This window comes from Homalodisca vitripennis, chromosome 4 (assembly GCF_021130785.1).
Source record: "Homalodisca vitripennis isolate AUS2020 chromosome 4, UT_GWSS_2.1, whole genome shotgun sequence".
Classification (NCBI taxonomy): Eukaryota; Metazoa; Arthropoda; class Insecta; order Hemiptera; family Cicadellidae; genus Homalodisca; species Homalodisca vitripennis.
In genome coordinates, this window is record NC_060210.1 from 36717657 (window position 1) to 36737893 (window position 20237).

Below are 20237 nucleotides of genomic sequence, written 5' to 3' on the forward strand. Positions count from 1 at the left end.
ATCTCCATTTTCGTCCGTCATTTAGAGTACAAATTGAACACAAAATTAAATTAAAATTTAATGCTATAGAAACATTGCATATTTAAAAGAAAAATAAATTTCAAATTTTTCATATATTAATACACAAGCTCGAGTGTAAAATTATATTCGTGGATTTTATTACTTGCCAATAAAATAAAAGAAAACTTCACTTGATTTGAAAAAGGACTATATTGAAGCAAAATGAAACTGAAAATGTTAACTCTTCTTCATAAAAACTTATAATGAAATAAAGAAATAGACATTAAAAGTAACTTTTAATAAATTCATCCCAATAATATTATAAATGTGAAAGTTTGAATGTTTGGATATTTCGATGTTTGATGTTTGGAGGTTTGTCCTCGAATCACGCTGGAACTGCTATATGGATTGTGCTTAAATTAAGAACAGGTATGGCTTTTTGTCTGAATTAACATTTACAGTGCTTTTTTAAACCCATAACACATTAATTTCACCAAATAGAAAAATCAATTTGTTTACATTCGAATGTTATGATAAGAACGAAGGGTATTTTGACAGCTGTTGACAGCTATAGTTCGAGCAACTTTCAGAAAAATCTATTTACATTGAATTTTATCAATAATAAGTAAAAAGTGCTTAATCGGTAGTGTAATTCAGATAGTACTTAAATAAAACATTAATATATAAATTTTACTCCAGATTGCGCCAGTGACGAATTAAAATCATCTAATGCATTAAATACTGTTATAAAACTAAGCTTAATGAACAAAGTTATGAATTTTTTCACATAAGTTACTTTAAACTGGTGGGCTTCCTTGACATTATTATAATACATTTTAACAATGGCTTACGGATAAACGGAGAAATGATTACTAACATACCTTAACGAGTCATTGTTTCCCTGGCTACAGTCCAAAAAAACAAGTGTAACGCAAAACTTTAATAACGATTATTTTGGAATGTTGCATAACCTTAATGAGGATTTCCCTCTTATACCGGAAGTACATAAGAAGTAGGTATGACTTCCCCCTAGGTCGTAATAGGCTTTTCAGTCCTAGCAAACTCAACTATGTCAAAAAGATTTTGACCAAAGTAGATTTCCGAGAACTAGATAATCGAATGTATATCAAATTTGATCTAGGCAATATGGCAAGCTAAACTATGACATAGTAGGTAAATGAATTTAAAGTCTAAGTAGGCACTATTTAACCGATATATATATATATATATATATATATATATATATATATATATATATATATATATATATATACACACACACACAAGTATATTTCTTCTTCGTCAGAAGAACAAAGCAAACTCTACTATAGTACTGGAAATATCTTAGACCTGAAATATATGACAAGGTCTGGAAATATACGCAATTTGACCGAAGTAAGTTTCCTAGACCTGTATGATATGAGATTTGTGTTTTCTTCATCGGGATGACAAGGCAGATTCAGCTGTGACGTTGTGTATATAATTAGTTAGATACAATTATTTTTATTGTATCTAACTTACTGGTATACTGGTATATAAAACTGGTATACGTTTAGCAGACATAAAGGAAACTCAAAAAAACTTGGAAAATTGTTAAGGAAATAACAAACCAGAAACCCAGTAGAGATTCTATAGTAACATTAGAAATTGATGGCAGGCATGTAAATGAGCCTCGTGTAGTAGCTAATGAATTTAATAATTATTTTCTTTCTGTGGCTGAAAAACTAAGTGTAAATAAAAACAAATCAGATATTTTATCCACTCTAAATTACAAAGAGTATTTTATCGAAAGGCCAGTTTTAAAATCAATGTATATGGCCCCGGTACTAGAGACAGATGTTAGGGAAGCGGTGAACTCATTAAAGAATGGGACTTCTCCTGGAGTTGATGGTATTAATTCACATATTATTAAAAAATATTATCAAAAAATTGCTCCTGTCCTGACGTATGTTATCAATTTGAGTTTTGAGACAGGGGTTTTCCCTGGAAAGTTGAAGGAGGCTGTGGTGATTCCAATTCATAAAAGCAGCTCGAACCTGGCTTGTATTAACTACAGACCCATCTCTTTGCTTTCTTCCTTTTCAAAAATTTATGAAAAAATAATGAAGAAAAGATTAATACTACTTTTAGAGAAAGTAAAATTCTTTAGTACAAATCAATTTGGTTTTAGACAGGGAATGAATACGGAAACTGCATTACTAGATTTTATGGATAGGGTATCAAATGGAATGAATGATGGAATGCGAGTGAGTGGTCTATTTTTAGATATTCAAAAGGCTTTTGATACGGTTGATCACAGAATATTGCTACATAAGATGTACAATTGTGGTGTAAGAGGTGTTGTGTACAGATGGTTTAAAAGTTACTTGCTGAATCGATCTCAGTATGTAAGAATAAATGGGATTTTGAGTAATATGGGAGTAATAAAATATGGTGTTCCACAAGGATCTGTTTTGGGAGCAATACTTTTTCTAATTTATATTAACGATCTATGCTGTGCAAAATTTAATGGGAAAGTAACATCATTCGCCGACGATACAGCACTTTGCTATGTTGAACGGAATTGAAATGAAATAGAACTAAAAATGAATTCAGACTTAGAAGCGCTTCAATGGTGGTTTTCAAAAAACAACATGGTACTTAGCTCTGCTAAAACTAGATTTATGAATTTTAGTTTAAGACGAGAGGTTACTCTTGAAAATAAAATTTTTTATAAATGCATTGATTGTATCAGTGGAGGCGGGCAGTGTTCTACTGTTTGTGCTGAAGTAAAACCTGTGGACAATATAAAATACTTGGGAGTAGTATTGGACAGGGAACTAAAATTTAAGAATCATATCATGAATTTGAAATCAAAAATAAATAGTACTTTAAGGTTATTTTACTTTTTACGAAATATATGCAGTAAAGAATTATTACGGGTTCTATATTTTTCACTAGTGCATAGTCGATTGGATTATGGAATAATTTGCTGGGGAGGGACTTATCGTTCAAATATCAAACCAATCTACATGATTCAAAAACATTTTATACGAATAATAGAAAAAAAAGCTTAAAACTGAAAAATCTTTCCCAATTTTTTGCAATTTGAAAATCTAACCCCTGCAATATATGTTCGTATATAAAGTTTTAAAAATATTTTTCATTCGTAGCAGATGCTGCATAACTGATAAGGCTTTTAAGTCTAAACTAAGAAATGCAGCTAGTTTTACTGTACCGTACCCAAACCTTCCAATACATACTTCACAAAAACATATTACTTTTTAGCACCAAGAATGTTTAATAAATTGCCAACTGAAATTCAAAATTTAAAAACAGCAACCTTTTTTGCTAATAAAGTTAAAATATGGTTGTTTACTGTTGAAAATATTGAAGATAAGATGTTTAATATAGTTCAATAGAACATTCCTTTTATAACTACTAGTGTACTATCCTATTATGATTGCATAGAAACGCTTGAAAACCTTTTCCCATACAATTCAATTTTAACAATATTTACAAATTTAAATAACGTCAAAAAATATAAATTAACTTTGAAAACAAAGACATTTCCTGGTATTGAAGGGCTTATACAAAATTGCACTTGAACGATAAATTTTCTTTTGAAATATCAGTATGTTAAACTTTGGAAAATTATAATATATATATATATATTTATACTCTGTTTTGCCATAATATTACAGGATTTCTAGTGGTGAAAGTACCTCCAAACAGGCACTGCCTTGGAGTACTCTAGTTCCAAATAAATAATAATGAATATCCAATATATTTTGTACAATACATGACCCAACATTCTGATTTAATTTTGTTATATTTAAATGTGTCAATCCATGAATTTCACAGTAATATCGTACTTTATATTTGTTGTGCATGTATGAATGTGAAGAGTGTATGTACTTTTATTCATGTTGGAATGAATGCGTTAAGTTTTAAGGATGTAAAGTTAGGCTTGGCACTTAGTTTAAGATACTTTTAGATTTCAATTTATTGTGGTAATGGCAAATGTATTTTGTTACCTAAGTATATTATTATGGTTTTTATTATCCTGTATTTGTACAAAGAACTATGTAATGTATGTATTTATTTGGAAATACATTATTATTATTATTATAATTAAGTTAAAGTCTGATACTATTTACCACCAACTTAAATAATATCTACCTGATGTATGCCTACTTACGTTTTAAAATTTTTATAGGACTCCCATCATATTACATCAAAATTGCTTTTACTAAGTAATATAAGTACTTTTGTTCTAAGATTGCGTGCGAAGCCGTGGGTAACAGGTAGTTAAAAAATAATAATTAAAACAAAAATATCTTTTACACAGCTTTTATTATCAAGCTTATACTTAAACTTCTCCTCAACTTACTTGTTCTCTACTTCAATATATTTCTTTGCAATAACATATTGATAAATTGGCACTTTACTGAGTGATCATATGTTTCAAAAAAGTTCTTGAGAGTACCTATCGACAAAAACAACAAACTACTAAAATTTTCGACAATCTTACGCTATTTAGAGCATATTTTTAAATGGGCAAAAAACTTTGGTCTACCAAATTTACATATAATAATTGGGGTACTTATAATAATCAAAAGAAAAAGAATCCTTATAAACTAGCAATCTTAATCAGTAGTTAACTTACTCGGTACTATCCAGTAACGGTCAATGTCGCCTCAGCTCAGTTGAAGCGCTGTTATGTCCTATCACTTGTTACGTTAATGTCAGACTAGCCTTATAAGCGTAGTATCGCCTAGCAAGTTCCAGCTGGTGTTACAGATGAGTAAGTCTCAGCTCGCTCACCCCGACCCTCCGGACAACCGCGGACCACGATCCCTTGACCACCGAAATACCGGTTGCGAACGAGAAACAAATTACTCTTTTAGGGCTCCTATTTTCAAAGGGAAGGCAAAAAAAATTATGCCCAATCTTATATTTCACCACTTACATACGAAAAAAATGTTAAATATTTGTTTACTTTTCATTGGTTATAACAATATTTATTCTAAATATTCCTCTAAATAGAACGCGCAAATAATCCGAAGTAAATAAATATCAGTAACGTGTATGAATTGTTATGTTTCTAAAAATGATCGTACAAACCAAGAATCAAGAATAATCTATTTTCCTCAAATGTAGGTATAAACAATACATTGCTTGATTCAATTTTATGCCAAAAATTTACCCACACAAAGGGAAAACAATAGGGCCTCAAATGCAAGCCTGTTATGAGGTTACTTCATATTCAATAGCATAACCTGCTGTCATCAGAACTAAACAATGGTACAATACTCTTTAGATATAGTCAGTGCAGTCTCAAATAACAATATGTCTTTGTTTAACTCAAACTAGACACAAATAGATCAATACAATTTACAAAACAATACAATACAAACAATTTATATAACATATACAATGACCAAAAAACAATAAATAATACTTTTATCACCTAAGAAGTTATATTTAATTCAGCAGATCTTCTATATTGCTTATAGTAAACAGCCATTGTAAAATTCCCTTCTTAAGTTTGTTAAAAATGGTTACATTTTTATTATTATATGGTAGCAAGTTTTACATCTTTGGTGCAATAAACATATAATAGTCCAGTCGTGTCACCTGATTGAAAAAATAAATGGTTTCTTACAGCAGACTAATGGCACAATTTAGTCAAATACATCATAAATAAATATAAAAAAATCATTCCGAACCAAAATCGTCTATTAGGGGTATAGGAGGGTGGTTTTTTAGGGGTGAAAATGGTTGTTTTGCAATTTGTGACTAAACAATGCATCCTATTGAAAAAAGTCAAATGAAAAAGTTATTGGAAATAAAAAAAATCTACAACTTGTGTTGTGATCATTTTTTCTCTAACTTCAAAAATTCTTCAACTTCAAAACCCGGTTTTTTTTTATTTTTTATTTTACAAAAATGGTTCGATTGAGCTGAAAGTTTGATCAAATATACTTTGTATAATTCTAAAAATACTGTATTTTTTCATTACGAAATATTCAGCCGTTATCATAAAATTTCACTTGAAAAATAAATTTTGATAATTTTCAATCACCATTTTGAAACATTTTTTTTTTTTACAAAAAAGGTTTTCTGACGGCTAATTTTTTTCGTATTTTGTCTATTTTGAAGAAATTAAATAAAAAAATATGTAGTTTAATTGAAAAAACTGAAGAAAAATTGAAAATAAACAAAATATTGACATTTTTCATTATACGTTGTATTGTTTACGTAAAAAAAATTGTTATTATTTATTTTAATTTAAATTTTTTACTGTTGAAGAATTTTCGAATATTTTGAAAAGTTTAGAAACATTGTTGAATGTGAAAGTTTGATTACAGGTATATATATATATAAATATATATAGATATATATATATATATATATATATATATATATATATATATATATATATATATATAGTACAGGTATATAATAGTGTCCTTGAAGCAAAAGGGCGGGGTCAATCCTATTATTCTATTATATGGGTCTCAGTATGTTTCTAAGCATTCAATAAGCAGCTGCTTTGTCGTCAGTCAAGTTATATTGGAGTAGTGTTGTTAAACAAAGCCTCGTGATTAGCAATTTACAAGATTTTTTCTCCATATAAAATACAAATCGTAAGTAAAAACTTTAAAATTTTACAAAAACAAAATTTTATACAAATTATTCAATAAAAAATCATTAAAAAATAATACAGATAATAAAAATTTGTTTTCTGTACATACAATTTTTACGCATGCTATTTATCTAGTAATTTTTACGTTTCTTCAGTATACTAATTTTTATCGTGCTTTCTGCATTTTTTAGATTCATGTAAATGATGGAAAAGGCACCTTCTTGTATCATTTGTGAAAGCCGCGATGGAGATTTTGGTGAAAATAAAAAGTCGAGGGATAGATACTCTTATTTCGTCAAGTAAACAAAGGAATGATCAGCGGTACAAAAACATTTCAGAAAATGACTGAAGCACACATTCATGATTGTTGTCGATCGTCCATACAATAGACCTCGATCAATTGCTACAGCTTCCAAATAACAAACAAGAAAAAAATCTAATGGGAAGATGATTATGAAAGAAGCACGTGATTTTGATTTTGAGGGTCATTGTATTATTTGTGAAGAACCTTGTAACCAAAATAGAGCATTTTGCGGCATGCAGAGGGTTGAGACTAAAAAAATTGTATCAACTTTAAAGGAAAGAGATGTTTCAGAATCATTTAATAAAAGTCTGTTAGACTGAATTTTCTCACAGAAATCAGATGAAGTTCAAGCTTATTATCATAATAGGTTGCTTAACATCTTTTTATGATGGGACAAGCTCAACATCTTGTAGACATACATCGAGTGTAGATTCCTAAAGATTTCATAAGTTATTGCGTGTATTACTTAAAAAAAATTCATCCGAGTGCCAATTTTCCCTAAACGAAACTAAAGAAGATTTTGTTGGCGATATCCCAACATTAAATACATTTTTTTTTAATTGAGTGATAGTTTTGATAACGATCTTGTGTTTACTTCAATGTAAGGAGATACAATCATTACATTTTAAAAAAAAGCAGGGAAAAATTGAGTAGAATATGGTATGAAATCACGATCAGATGACGTAGAATATGAAAAAAAAATATATTTATATTTTTACAGTTCACTGAAAAAAATGTACATAAAATATTTAAAAAAAAAACTTTGAGAAGGAAATAATGGTTTCTTAAATCAATTTTCAATAAGAATTGTAAAAAATATTGTAAAGAAATAAAATAATATATGATGAAAAATAGAAATAAAAAAATACTAGGACTCGAATTCTGTTTTTTGATTTATTAAAAAATTTTCCACGTAATTGTTAAATATGCATGATTCATTATTATTTTGCTTAATGCTTTACAAATAGTACTGGTATAAACAAAATTATAATTTAAAAAATAATAACAATTTTTTCCACGTAAATAATACAATGTATAATGAAAAATGTCAATATTTTGTTTATTTTACATTTTTCTCTGCAGTTTTTTCAATTAAACTACATATGTTTTATTTATTTTCTTCAAAATAGACAAAAAACGAAAAAATGAGCCGTCAGAGAACCTTTTTTATTAAAAAAAATGTTTCAAAATGGTGATTGAAAATTATCAAAATTTATTTTTCTAGTGAAATTTTTATGATAACGGCTGAATATTTTCGTAATGAGAAAATGCAGTATTTTTAGAACAGCACAAAGTATATTTGATCAAACTTTCAGCTCAATCGAACATTTTTGTAAAAGAAAAAAATTAAAAACAAAAAACCGGTTTTTGGATTTTTTTGGAAATTTTTTAGGTTAGGGCAAAAATGATTACTACATAAGTTATACAGTTTGTAGATTTTTTTATTTCCAGCAACTTTTTCATTTGACGTTTTTCAATAGGATGCATTGTTTTGTCACATATTGCAAAAAAAACCATTTTCACCCCTAAAAACCACCCCTCCTATACCCCCTAATAGACGATTTTGGTTCGGAATTTTTTTTTATTTATTTATGATGTATTTAACTAAATTGTGCCATTAGTTTGCTGTAAGAAAACATTTATTGATTTGACCATTTTGAACTGCTTTTTTTTCCCTGGACTATAATTTTTAACCATCAAAAAACCCATATAACCATAGAAACCATATAACAAACCTGAAATATAGTCAAAACTAATAAATTAATGAGCTATGACCTACACAAAATTGAGGTGGAAAGCAGTCAGTATTGAATGGTTTTGTTACCAATTTTATTCAAATCCCGTTTTCAATTACTTTTACAATTTTATAAACCTCCTAAACTAATAGTAACATCATAAACAATGTTTCAAAGGAATATTTTACATCATATATATATAATTTCATATAATATAAATTCGTTATTTACTCCTTGCATTCCTTAAAAAAAATGTCACTACTCTTAGTTGCTAAAATTGTTACCACCAAGGAAACAAAGTCCGTAACAAATTAATAATATAATATACAACTTACAAAAATAATACTTTATAAAATCGCTGACAGAATACTTGATGATGAAAATGTGAAAGGGTGAACTTAGAATTGAATGATAATTGTTTTCCAAGCGGAGTAACTTGCAAAGGCCTTTTAGAGTAAGTTCCCACGTTATTAAGCGTACAATAAATTGAAAGTAAATATTTCTTCTAACAAAGAGTTTTTAAAATTCTTAGATATATACGAATGTTTGAACAAATTTCATTTCCTTCTATTTTTAAAATATACATAATTGTATACATTGCAATGTTATAAATTAATTGTTAATGGACATAAAATATACTTTCGGATTGACGATTATTTCTAATATAACTTTGTGGTAACGAATAATATTTTGTTTCAAAGACTGTGGTTTAACAACGGTAGAATTTACCAAAGTAATGTGAAGGAAACAGGATTTTTCCGGACATTTGCCATCGTTCAGTGAAACAAGAAATCAGTAACACTACGTTTCGAGATCTGCAATCTGATCTCTTCTTCAGGTAAAGAACTAACCTAACGTAAGGATAAAAGAGCACAAAGAAAACACGAGAAAGGGTCTCACAGAAAAGTCAAAAATTGCACACCATTGTTGGTCCGAAGACCATCATATGAATTGGGATAAAGCCAACATAATACATCGGGAACCACATTTCTTCAAAAGGAAATTAATTGAGGCAACATAGATTAAATTGGCAGACCAACCAATCAGTCAACCATCAGTCGAGATTAGGCCGCTTTGGTTGCCAATTCTAAAAAAATGAACTAAAGAGAAAACCAAAAGTATCAAACGGATCAGATATTTGTAATAAACCAATGCGGAGTCACAATGTGGTTTTAAGAAGTTCATCTCGTAAGAACCAATAATAACGAAAGGGCCCGTTCCTTTCCCCCTTCCTTTTTATTTCCGCCATCTTGTTTTAGCCAGCCGTGACGATTACCATTGGCTAGTCCCTCTGGTCAGTCGTAGGTGAATAGTAGACGAGTGAAGACGTATTGTGACCTGTATTCCGTAGTTAAGTTTTAATGATTAGTGTTTTGTATAGGTTTTTATTAAGTGCATATTTATAAAGTTAGTGAAGTTAACAAACAACACGTAGGTTGTGATTCCTGACTGAGGCGTGCCACAACGCTTTGGTAAGATTTGTTTATTTTAACCTAGTTTGTAATTATGTATTAGGTTAGTTCTTTACCTGAAGAAGAGATCAGATTGCAGATACCGAAACGTAGTGTTACTGATTTCTTGTTTCACTGAACGATGGCAAATGTCCGGAAAAATCCTGTTTCGTTCACAATCCTTTCATCGTCAAAAATAACCTTCTACCAAAGTAGCACAACTTATCAAACATATGAAATTAAATTAAAATTACCTTTAGATCAAATAATGTAAAGTATCTATGTCTTGCAATTTATTTCCCAGTGCTTTATTATTTTAACTAAAACCCGTACGTTTTAGGACTTATAGCCAATTAATAGTCATCATCCAACAGGCAATACGAAAAATTGGATTCACAATATGCATTAGCTCACAGCTAAACTCTTAAGCTACTACAATTGCTACTCATTAAAACGGATTGGTAAATTATAAAAACTTTTTCCAAAATCCTATTAGATAATTAAGATCAAGTGTAAAAAATGGTAACTAAATCATAATAAGCGGTCCTTCGATAAAAATAAGGAATAAGTTATTCATAAGTAGTTTACATGAAAAATACGTGTTGAGTATAATGAAAACGTTTCACTGTCACCTCCTTTTTTACATGTAAGAGAATGTATAAACTATTATGTTCACAAGTTACGTATCATAGTCAATTATATATCTACACAAAAAAAAGGAATACAAATCCAATATTGAATTGTGTTTTGAAATTAGGCGCACATAATATTTATGTCTTCGCATTTATGTTCGCAGATGACCTCAAGATATTCAAAGAAATTTACTCTCGTGATGACTGTCTCAATCTTCAACGTGATCTGAACCTAATTGCTGAGTGGTGCGATGATAATAAGATGGTCATTAACTCAACCAAATGTCTTACAATCACCTTCTGTCGTCTGAAGAATCCTGTTGCTTTCAATTACACTGTATCCGGCGACATCAAGCGAGTGACCTCGGTAAACGACCTTGGAGTAAGTTTGACTACAAATTTGTCACCCGATGCACACATTGATGCGGTATCCTTGAGGGCAAACAAAGTGCTAGGATTCATTTTTAGAATGTCTAGAGGGACGTTCGGTGACGAGACACTACTGCTCTTGTATAAGGCTTTAGTTCGGCCTAATCTGGAATATTGTACTCTTGTTTGGTCCCCTCATTACGCATCTCATATTCACAAACTACAGAGTATTCAAAACAAATTTTGCAGACTTCAAGGAGTCCGGAGAGGTGCAGCCTATCGGGAGGTATCTGTCCCCGCATTTGAGCAGGAATTTCTTCTGTCTACGCTGGAGTGCAGAAGGAGAATGTTTGATATTGTTTTCCTGCACAAGCTTATCAACGGGGCGATCGATTCACCAGAGCTTCTGAGTAGGATATCCCTCTTGGTGCCTGCTGGAACCAGATCCAGGAATATGTTTTCAACCTGCCACCACTCAAACAATTACAGCTACCACGGTCCTATTTTGCTCGACTTCATATGCGTGGAAACAGCATTCCTTCCGATGGTGATATGTTTTATGACAGCATCGCACACCTTAAAAAGAGACTGCAACAGGAATGATTGATAGAGTTTTTTCCCCCTTAATATCAGTTGGAGATGATGTTTGTGATTTTTTCACTATTGTAATATTATTTCACAAATCTTAACACTTATGTATTATTCCACTGCATAATCACTACTTTCTGTCATTTAATTAGTTGTTATTTATTTTGTTGATGTTATATTTAAGTTGCATGAAAATGTTCTAGCAGAGTAATAGTTAAATGTGTCATGCAATACTTGTTATTCGTTTATTGTTAAGTATTGTTAAGTTGTTATTGTTATTGTTGAGTATTTATTGATATTTATACTATGTTATATTTGTCAGACCTATTGCACATTCTGGTTTTGTAAAGCTATCATTGCTAGATATAGCTGTACGTACTTATATTGGTTCATCTCTTATTTAATTTAGTTATAATGATCGTTGTGATCCAGTTTTGTTGACCTGTCTAGCTTTAATGCCTTTGTCCGTAGCCATCTTGCATTGTTGTTTTTTTTGTTTTTCATTTTGCATAAAAACTGTTGAATGCTCTTTTGTGCAATTATTGTATATTGGCGGATGCCGTTGAAATAATAATAAATAAATAAATGTCTTCTGTATACAGTCGACTATTAATAAATTACAAAGTATATATATTTAATAGAAATTATTGAACTGTAAATTTATCATAAGTACTCTAATTATAGGCTAAGTAGTATTTTAACATTATAGTTTACCTTGACTGCTTTCATTTTAAAAAGGAGTTCCAAACAAATATTCAACTTCCCACACCGATGCAAAAATATTATGTAACTTAAAATTCAAAATATTTTCTTTTACAATCTTTTTAAATAATCTTTTGTCCACTTTAATTTATTATAATCTGAAATGTATTCACCAAAATGACATGTATTCTCTTATAAATTTAATTTCTTCATCTATAAAAATATTTTTTTGATTTTTTTAAACTTATTTAAGTCTATAGTCCATTCTATCCTTTTATTCTTTAAATTTTTTACGAATTTATTATTAATTTTAAGTTTCTATTTATTAGAAATATAGGTTAAAGTTTTGTTTTATTCAATTAAAAGGCATACTATTTTATACATATTTCTTCATTATGTACACCATTTATACAACTTTTTATAAGGTGTGAGTTACTAATTTTATCAATGACAAAGATTTCTTTAGAATATTTCTATATCTATTAGATATAATTTTACTTACAATCATAACACGATCAATTATTTAAATTTAGTTTTATTATGCATTTCAAATATGACATTTTAAAAGAGTGTTGCTAATCATTCTTTTTTTCATCGTCTTATCGTAATTTAAATGTGCTGGGAAAAAATTATTATTCTTTTTCATTTTATTTAAGACATTGATATATTCTACGTTTTCCTTGCTTATTAAAAGAACTTTAATTATTTCATTTTTGGTTCTGTTCTTGACCAAACATATTTTGAAGAAATATCCATAACAGTAAAATATATTAAACTACTTAATTTTGATCCTTAAACTTATATTTTGATAATTTTATATAAATTTGCTGCCCATAAATTATTGATTCATAGAGTTATAATTTTTCTGTTTCTAAATTTATTTCTTACTAGTGCGTGAATTTCTCTACTCCAACTTCTATTTTTTATAATCGACTTAATTATTAAACTTGATTTAATTCCCTTATATGTAACTGGATTTTTATAAAAGTATTGTATGAGTACACTTGTTATCTCAAACCATACAATGCTCATAAACATTTCTACATTCTACCTACCTAAATTTTTCTCATAACTTTCTTATTTTCAATGGTAAAAACACTCTTGATGTTTTGCACAATGGCTTATATTACATTTATCTAAATGATTATTAATAATTTTGTAATTATCCATCGTAATTTGAACGATATACTTATTTGTGTGCATAAAACAAAAAGTCATGCAAAGATTATTTTTATAATATTCTGAATCAAGAAAACTTTATGAAAATGTGTAGTCCGGGAAGAATGAAAAACATCAGTTTTAGACCTAACATAGACAAAAAGTTCATATATAAACATATGTATGAACATGAAATATGTATAAAAATTGCATAAATTATTTAGTCCAAGTTATTGTTGAGTTAAACTTTCGTAATAATATCGTATCATTATTTGTATGACAAAATTATTTAAATAGATCAGATAAAAAATTATAAAAAGAGGGAAAAATGTTGGTGCTTAATTTTATTCTAGTAGTTAGTGTCCGCCGCAGATATTTGTAAAGTGATTTGTGCCGAGCCTCTTGGTGCCGGCACACTTTTTAGGATACTTTGGGAAAATTCTCATCAACGATACTTTTGCAAAATAATAATTTAGTAGTATAAAATTTGACATAATAGAAACCAAATACAAAATATTCGTATTACAGGTTTTTCTATTACTTAGTACATACAGTAACAACGCTAGGTTTTAATGTTGTATACGGGAATACCTTTTTAAGGTATATGAAACCTCAATTATTAGAAAAATTGTAATAGGAAAGGGATATTTAAATGAAGTTCCTCAGAAAAGTAGTTATCAAATCTAATAAACTATAGGACAGCACTACTATAATATCTCAACATATCCACCATGAAATGGCATGTTTAGGCTATATTTAACTAGAATATCCATTCAAATCTTAGTTAAATAAACTAGCTGTTAGCTAAGGGTGGAATAAACCGTTAAAAGTCTATATTTTTATTAAAATGACTAAACTGATTCCTAAATCAAGAATTACATCGCTTATAGACTGTATGAATCAATATTATAGTCGAGAACTAGAGAAAAATAGAATGGAGTGAGGTTTACTCTCTTGATTGTATCGTTAGTAATTATTATTGGCTTACGTAACAACCTTTACATCCCATTGATCGTTGATATAATAAATATGGTATACTGCGTTTCAAAGTTTGCAATCTGGCCACTTCCACATGTGGATAAGTAAACTAATATAGAATTTTAACCTGTCCGAACAGCTTAAAATATCATAAAATGTCTTTTATCTTTAAAAACCTGGCATTATAAAGTTACTGTCATGAAAGGACAGTAATGATAGATGCAAATAGTAAAAGAGTGGCAATTATCTCCATTGAATGTTTTTTGCTGCATAATTGAAATATTTATAAAGTATTGAATAAAAAAGTGAGGTAGAGTAGGGCAGAGTAAAAAACAAATTTTCAGTATTCTGCAGTCTCCGTCTGAAACTAGTGTTGATCATAATAAGTCCATTACATCGAATACAAGAAATAGAAACGTTTGTCTGAATAAATAAAGTAACACACTAGTGTGTACACCATGAAGTTACCTAGGGTGCACATTTTAAGTTTATAATAAGATATGGGTTACATATATCTGAATACGACATTACATCTCGTATTACATCAAAATTCCGGTAGTAGAGAATAAAATAAAGAGTAAAGATGACAGCTAAATTCGAACGGAGAGTGATAAGCTCAGGTGTAATGGAACGTAAAATGCAAGGGACATTGAAGTCCAAGATTTGACATAAAATCTTTTGGGCCCAGAATACGAATCTACAATGGCGGTGATAGTTACAGTGGAACAGTTAATGAAGACTTGTCCATTCCTGTGGGAATTGTCCATATAACTTGACTAAGCTTGATAGCCTAAATTTAATATATACCTGGTTTGGGTTTGTAATATGTCAGTTACAAATATACAAATATATATCTGTAATACAACTTATTAATTTACTAGTCTTAAAAATAATGAAAACAAAAATAGTTCGCTCATAAAGAACTAGCACACACACACACACACACACACACACACTACACACACACACACACACACACACACACTACACACATCCCCTTGGATGTCCTTGTTATAAACCTGCTGGAAGGGCGAACATATGCCGATCTCCTTAAGAAATCAAGGCGTTGAAAGTAAACCCGACGGCAACTGTTGGACGTGGACATAAAGGCCATCAAACAGACGAGACAGGGAGGGGTACTTCTAGAAATGAGCCCCAAGTCGACAGACAGCGCAGCTTTTGCCTGCTGCAATAAAGACGGCCACCGAAAATATAGGGCACGGTAATAAAAAACACTGACGCCAATGACGACGATAGAGATTCTTGATCTAGATGAGTCTCCACGGAAAAATGAGGGCCGTTCGTGAAGCGCTCAATCGAGACGTGTTTAACTTGACCAAAGTTAAACCGACGGGAAAACGAGCGGCTTTCTGCGAAGGTAGACGAGTCCAGTGCAAACAAGGCCCCCGACAAAGCTCGCATAAAAATTGGATGGATTAAAGGCCGTATTCGCCCAGTTGTCAATGTGACGCCGCTGTTTCAGATGACTTTTGGATACCAAACACGGAAACTGCGCAGGTCTAGATAGAAGTAAATGTATGGCTATTTATAAGTGCGACGGGGTGAACCATAAGGCGGTTTTTTTTTGACTGTGCGGAGATGCCAAAAATGCTTCCTATGTTTGCACTGGAAAAGTTAAGATCAAAATATCACATGCCATATTGCTGGGCTCCAGAGCTTGTAAAGGCATTCCGCACTGCGCTTGCCGAAGATACGAAAGAGCAGAAGAAATGACAAGCGTATTACAAGGTAACCTGAATAGTTGCGCCTTGGCGCAAAATCTACTGTGCCAGCGCATCTTTGAAGACAAGATCGGCATCTGCCTTATCTGCGAACAATACCTAAACATCCAAAGTAGGTCGTGGTTCGCTGTTAATTTCGGCACGGCAGCAATCTGGATCACAAACCCTAAGAAGATTACCGTCGTTGACAAGGGCAGTGGGAATGGGTTTCGTATCTGGATCAAAACCCCAACAACCTACTTTATAAGCGTCAATCTTTCGCCAAATGAGGGGATCTTTGTATTCTGGCAAACCTAGAAACACTATCCTTAGCTTGGGCGGGGAGGTCGTTGTCTGTGGTGACCTTAACGTTAAATCGGTCGAATGCGGTACAGACCTATCTGACACCCGAGGAAATGAATAGTCGCGGACGTCGCAGGCGAGGCTTGACCTTGTATTGCTAACACCGGGAACACCAGACAACAACCTTCCGAAGGCCGTGGTTACCGAGAATCCATCCTGGATATTACGCTGGCGACCCCAAGGAAGGACTGCCAACATTATCACGGAACTGGAGGGTATCAGAAAAATACAGCGGCAGCGACCACCAGTATGTGACATTCGCCATAGGAACTCGAACCTGGATCGACTTCGGCTACTGTGCAACTTTCACATGCGGAAGTGGAACGCCAGGAAACATTGATCAAGATGCATTGCTAACGTCCCTTACACGGAGCATGGCTACCCTTTCAGGAAAATCCTACTCCAATTACTCGGAGGGAGACGGAGGAAATTGTGTCACGAACAATGAAGGTGATTATCACACTTCTTGCAACGCTTCTATGCCACAACGGAAAGAATTCGGGGTGCTCACAAGCCGGCTTACTGGTGGACATCGGAGACAGCGGATCTTCGAAAAACATGTCACTTTGCTACGTCGTCGAGCAGCGAAACTTTCTCCTGACCAGAAGTATTTACTCGAATGAGTATAATCAGGCCAAAATAGCTAATGAATAAGCCATCAAAGCAAGTTGTAAAAGCGGCATTGTGGAAGGAGATCTGCAAACGACCCTCAATATTGATCTTTGGGTAATAAAGCGTACGAAGTTTACGACATTTGTCACTAAACGACTAGGTAAGCTGCACCGGAGAGCGCGCCGAAATCTCCTGCTGTAATTGGAAAACAGCAATAGTGGCGGAGCTGTTTTCCTGAACACTCGCCGCGGGAGAAGAGACAGTATGTAGCAACCAGTGAAAAAAACACCTTCACCACCAAGGAATTGCAGGATGCGGCGAAGACCATCTCAAGATCGGGAAAAGCGCCAGGCCCTCGATGGCATTCCAGCCCGCAGTCAACAAGATTGTAGCCCTAAAGTAATCCACGCATACTTTTGAGTGCTTTACAATGCATGCTAGTGGCTTACTGGCACGTTTCCTACAGCCTGGAAGCGGCAGAGGTTGGTTCTTGGTTCAGCTAGATAAAGGGAAGGGAACCCTATAACGCCTTCGTCGTTTAGATCACTCTGCATGCTAGATATAGCAGGGAAAACTGCTTGAGAAGCTCATTCAAAGTAGGCTTCGCAAACGACATCGATCGTGCCGGAAGTTATGTGACAAACCAACATGGCTTCCGAAAGAGAAGATCGACACAATTGACGCGATTCAGAAGGTTTTAACGGAGACAGCTCGAGAGGCATGGTCTGAGAGCCTCAAAGCTAGCAAGGTGTGTCTTCTCCTCACATTCGACTTAAAAGATGCTTTTAACAGCGTGAATTTGGGCCAGACATTTTTGGACGCTTGTTTAGAGCACAGATTTGTGGTGAAGCCAGAAATTACTGGGAATGATCGATGACTTCGTCGACAAGAGGAAGCTGAATTTGAAAACGACGGAGGGTCACGAGATACATGAAGTAACAGCCGGCGTGCCTCAAGGCTCAATTATGGGTGCTGATCTCTGAGAACGCTGACTATACGACGAGCTCTTGCGAATCTCGTTGCCGAAGCAAGTACGAGCTCACGGGCTTTTACTGATGACGTTGCGGCTACGGTTAGTGGTAGATAGTGCCGAAAGAAGCAGAGTTTTTAATTTGGGAGACCACGGATGCCATCAAAACATGGCTTGAAAAACACCACCTGAAACCTCGCCAAACAGAAGACAGAGATGGTCGTCTTGACTAGACAAAAATGGTTCCCAAAACCATTCACCATAGAAATAGGAGGCACAACTCTTGCACGTCAACAAGGAGCTCTACGTCTATTTAGGAGTAATGATTGATGATAAAGCTATCCTATCGCGAACACCTCGAAAGTGCATGCAAGAAAGCCAGCAAGACCGTATCCAACCTATCAAGGATCTTGGCAACTCGATAGGACACGAACCAGGAAAAAAACGAGTCCTGCTTGAGAAAGTTCACTCTGTACTGCTTTATGGAGCAGAAATATGGGCGGACGGTCTGAAGCAGAAACATATCGGCGAAAGGTAGCAGCGGTGCAGCGGAGAGGCGCTCTCAGGGTTGCCTGCGCATACCGCACCGTCTCCGAAGCAGCAGTACTGGTAATTGCAGGAGCTGCGCCTATCGACTTATTGGCGTTTGAGAGAGCCAAGCTCTACGACGCTAAAGAAAATTTTGACAACTCCACGGAGGCAAAAAACAAGAATAAAAAACGAGACGCACCAAGAGTGGCAGAGCCGATGGACGTGGGGGGAGACAGGCGATGGACGGAGCGCCTCATTCCGAACATCGATGTCTGGGTCTCTCTCGGAAGCACCGGCGACACGGATTTCTTCCTGACCCAGTTATTGACGGGACAAACAGGCAGTTCTAATGCTTATCTTTTCAAGATGGTAGTTAGCAGGCCTGCACACCAACACCGACGTGCAAATACTGCCTGACAAAATTGACAACGTCGATCAACACATTCTTCAGATCTCGGAGTGTGCTCGGTGGAGATGGACTATAGAACGCACCACTGAAGACTTAGTTTGAAGGTTAGTTATTTTACCTGAAGAAGAGATCAGATTGCAGATCTCGAAACGTAGTGTTACTGATTTTCTTGTTTCACTGAGCGATAGCAAATGTCCGGTATAATCCTGTTTCCTACACAATCCTTCCATCGTCAAAAATAGCCTTCAAACAAACTACATCAAAGTATCCAATTGTAAAGTAATAACTTAATTGTTAAAAGACTTTTAGTTTGAGGATTAATACCTTGCTAGTTTTAAATATAAGATTATATTCACAAATATTATTTTTATCACAACTAATAAAAACAAATTAAATTTTAACTAACATTAACTGTAAAACTAAGAAAGTTAATGTATCAATTTTCTATTGCATTTATTTCCTAAGTCACTATATGTATTTAAAAACTTAATCCCCAAACATCGAAGGAATTGATTTTACAATATGAATCTGGCTTACAAACGAAACTATAAAAGTACTAGAATAGTTACTCAATAAATAGGACTTGTCAAGTATAACCAGTTTTCCTCCAAAATCCAATTACATAACATGAAAAGCGAATCAAATGGTCTCTAAATAAAAATGAAATTTTTTTTTAATATAGTGACGAGTTTTTCATAATTGTTTGAAATCACTCAAAGCAAATATTATAACCTATATAGTGATTCAAAATTTAAATTGTATATGTAAATTTAAAAAACTGCAGATATTGTTTAAGGCACGAATTTTTGTTTTAACTTAAGTAGAGCACATTTGGTAATAGTTTATTAGCTATAAGTTGTAAGGAGGTTTGTGGAAGCCTTTTTATTTTAGTAATATGAGAAGAAATTATTACCATATGTTTAAATAAACATAATATATATTTAACACAAGCGGGCAGTTGAAATTCAATTATATTAAGTACTACTATTTTTACACTTGATAACAAAAGGGAATTGATTTGTATATAAATAATATATAATTTATTGTTAGTACATTATATATTCCATTATGTGATTTCAAAT

General features: G+C 32.6%; 1 protein-coding gene across 1 annotated transcript; it reads left to right on the plus strand.

Annotated features, from left to right (window-relative positions):
• Positions 1–18710: 18710 nt before the first annotated feature.
• LOC124360988 lies at positions 18711–19163 on the plus strand. Its single transcript, XM_046815025.1, has one exon. It carries the CDS (start codon positions 18711–18713, stop codon positions 19161–19163), a length of 453 nt encoding a protein of 150 aa, XP_046670981.1.
• The last annotated feature ends 1074 nt before the right edge of the window (positions 19164–20237 follow it).

Bases quoted from the DNA above. Each gene is read 5' to 3' on its own strand.
- LOC124360988 (XM_046815025.1), top strand. From the start codon at position 18,711: ATGGGCGGACGGTCTGAAGCAGAAACATATCGGCGAAAGGTAGCAGCG.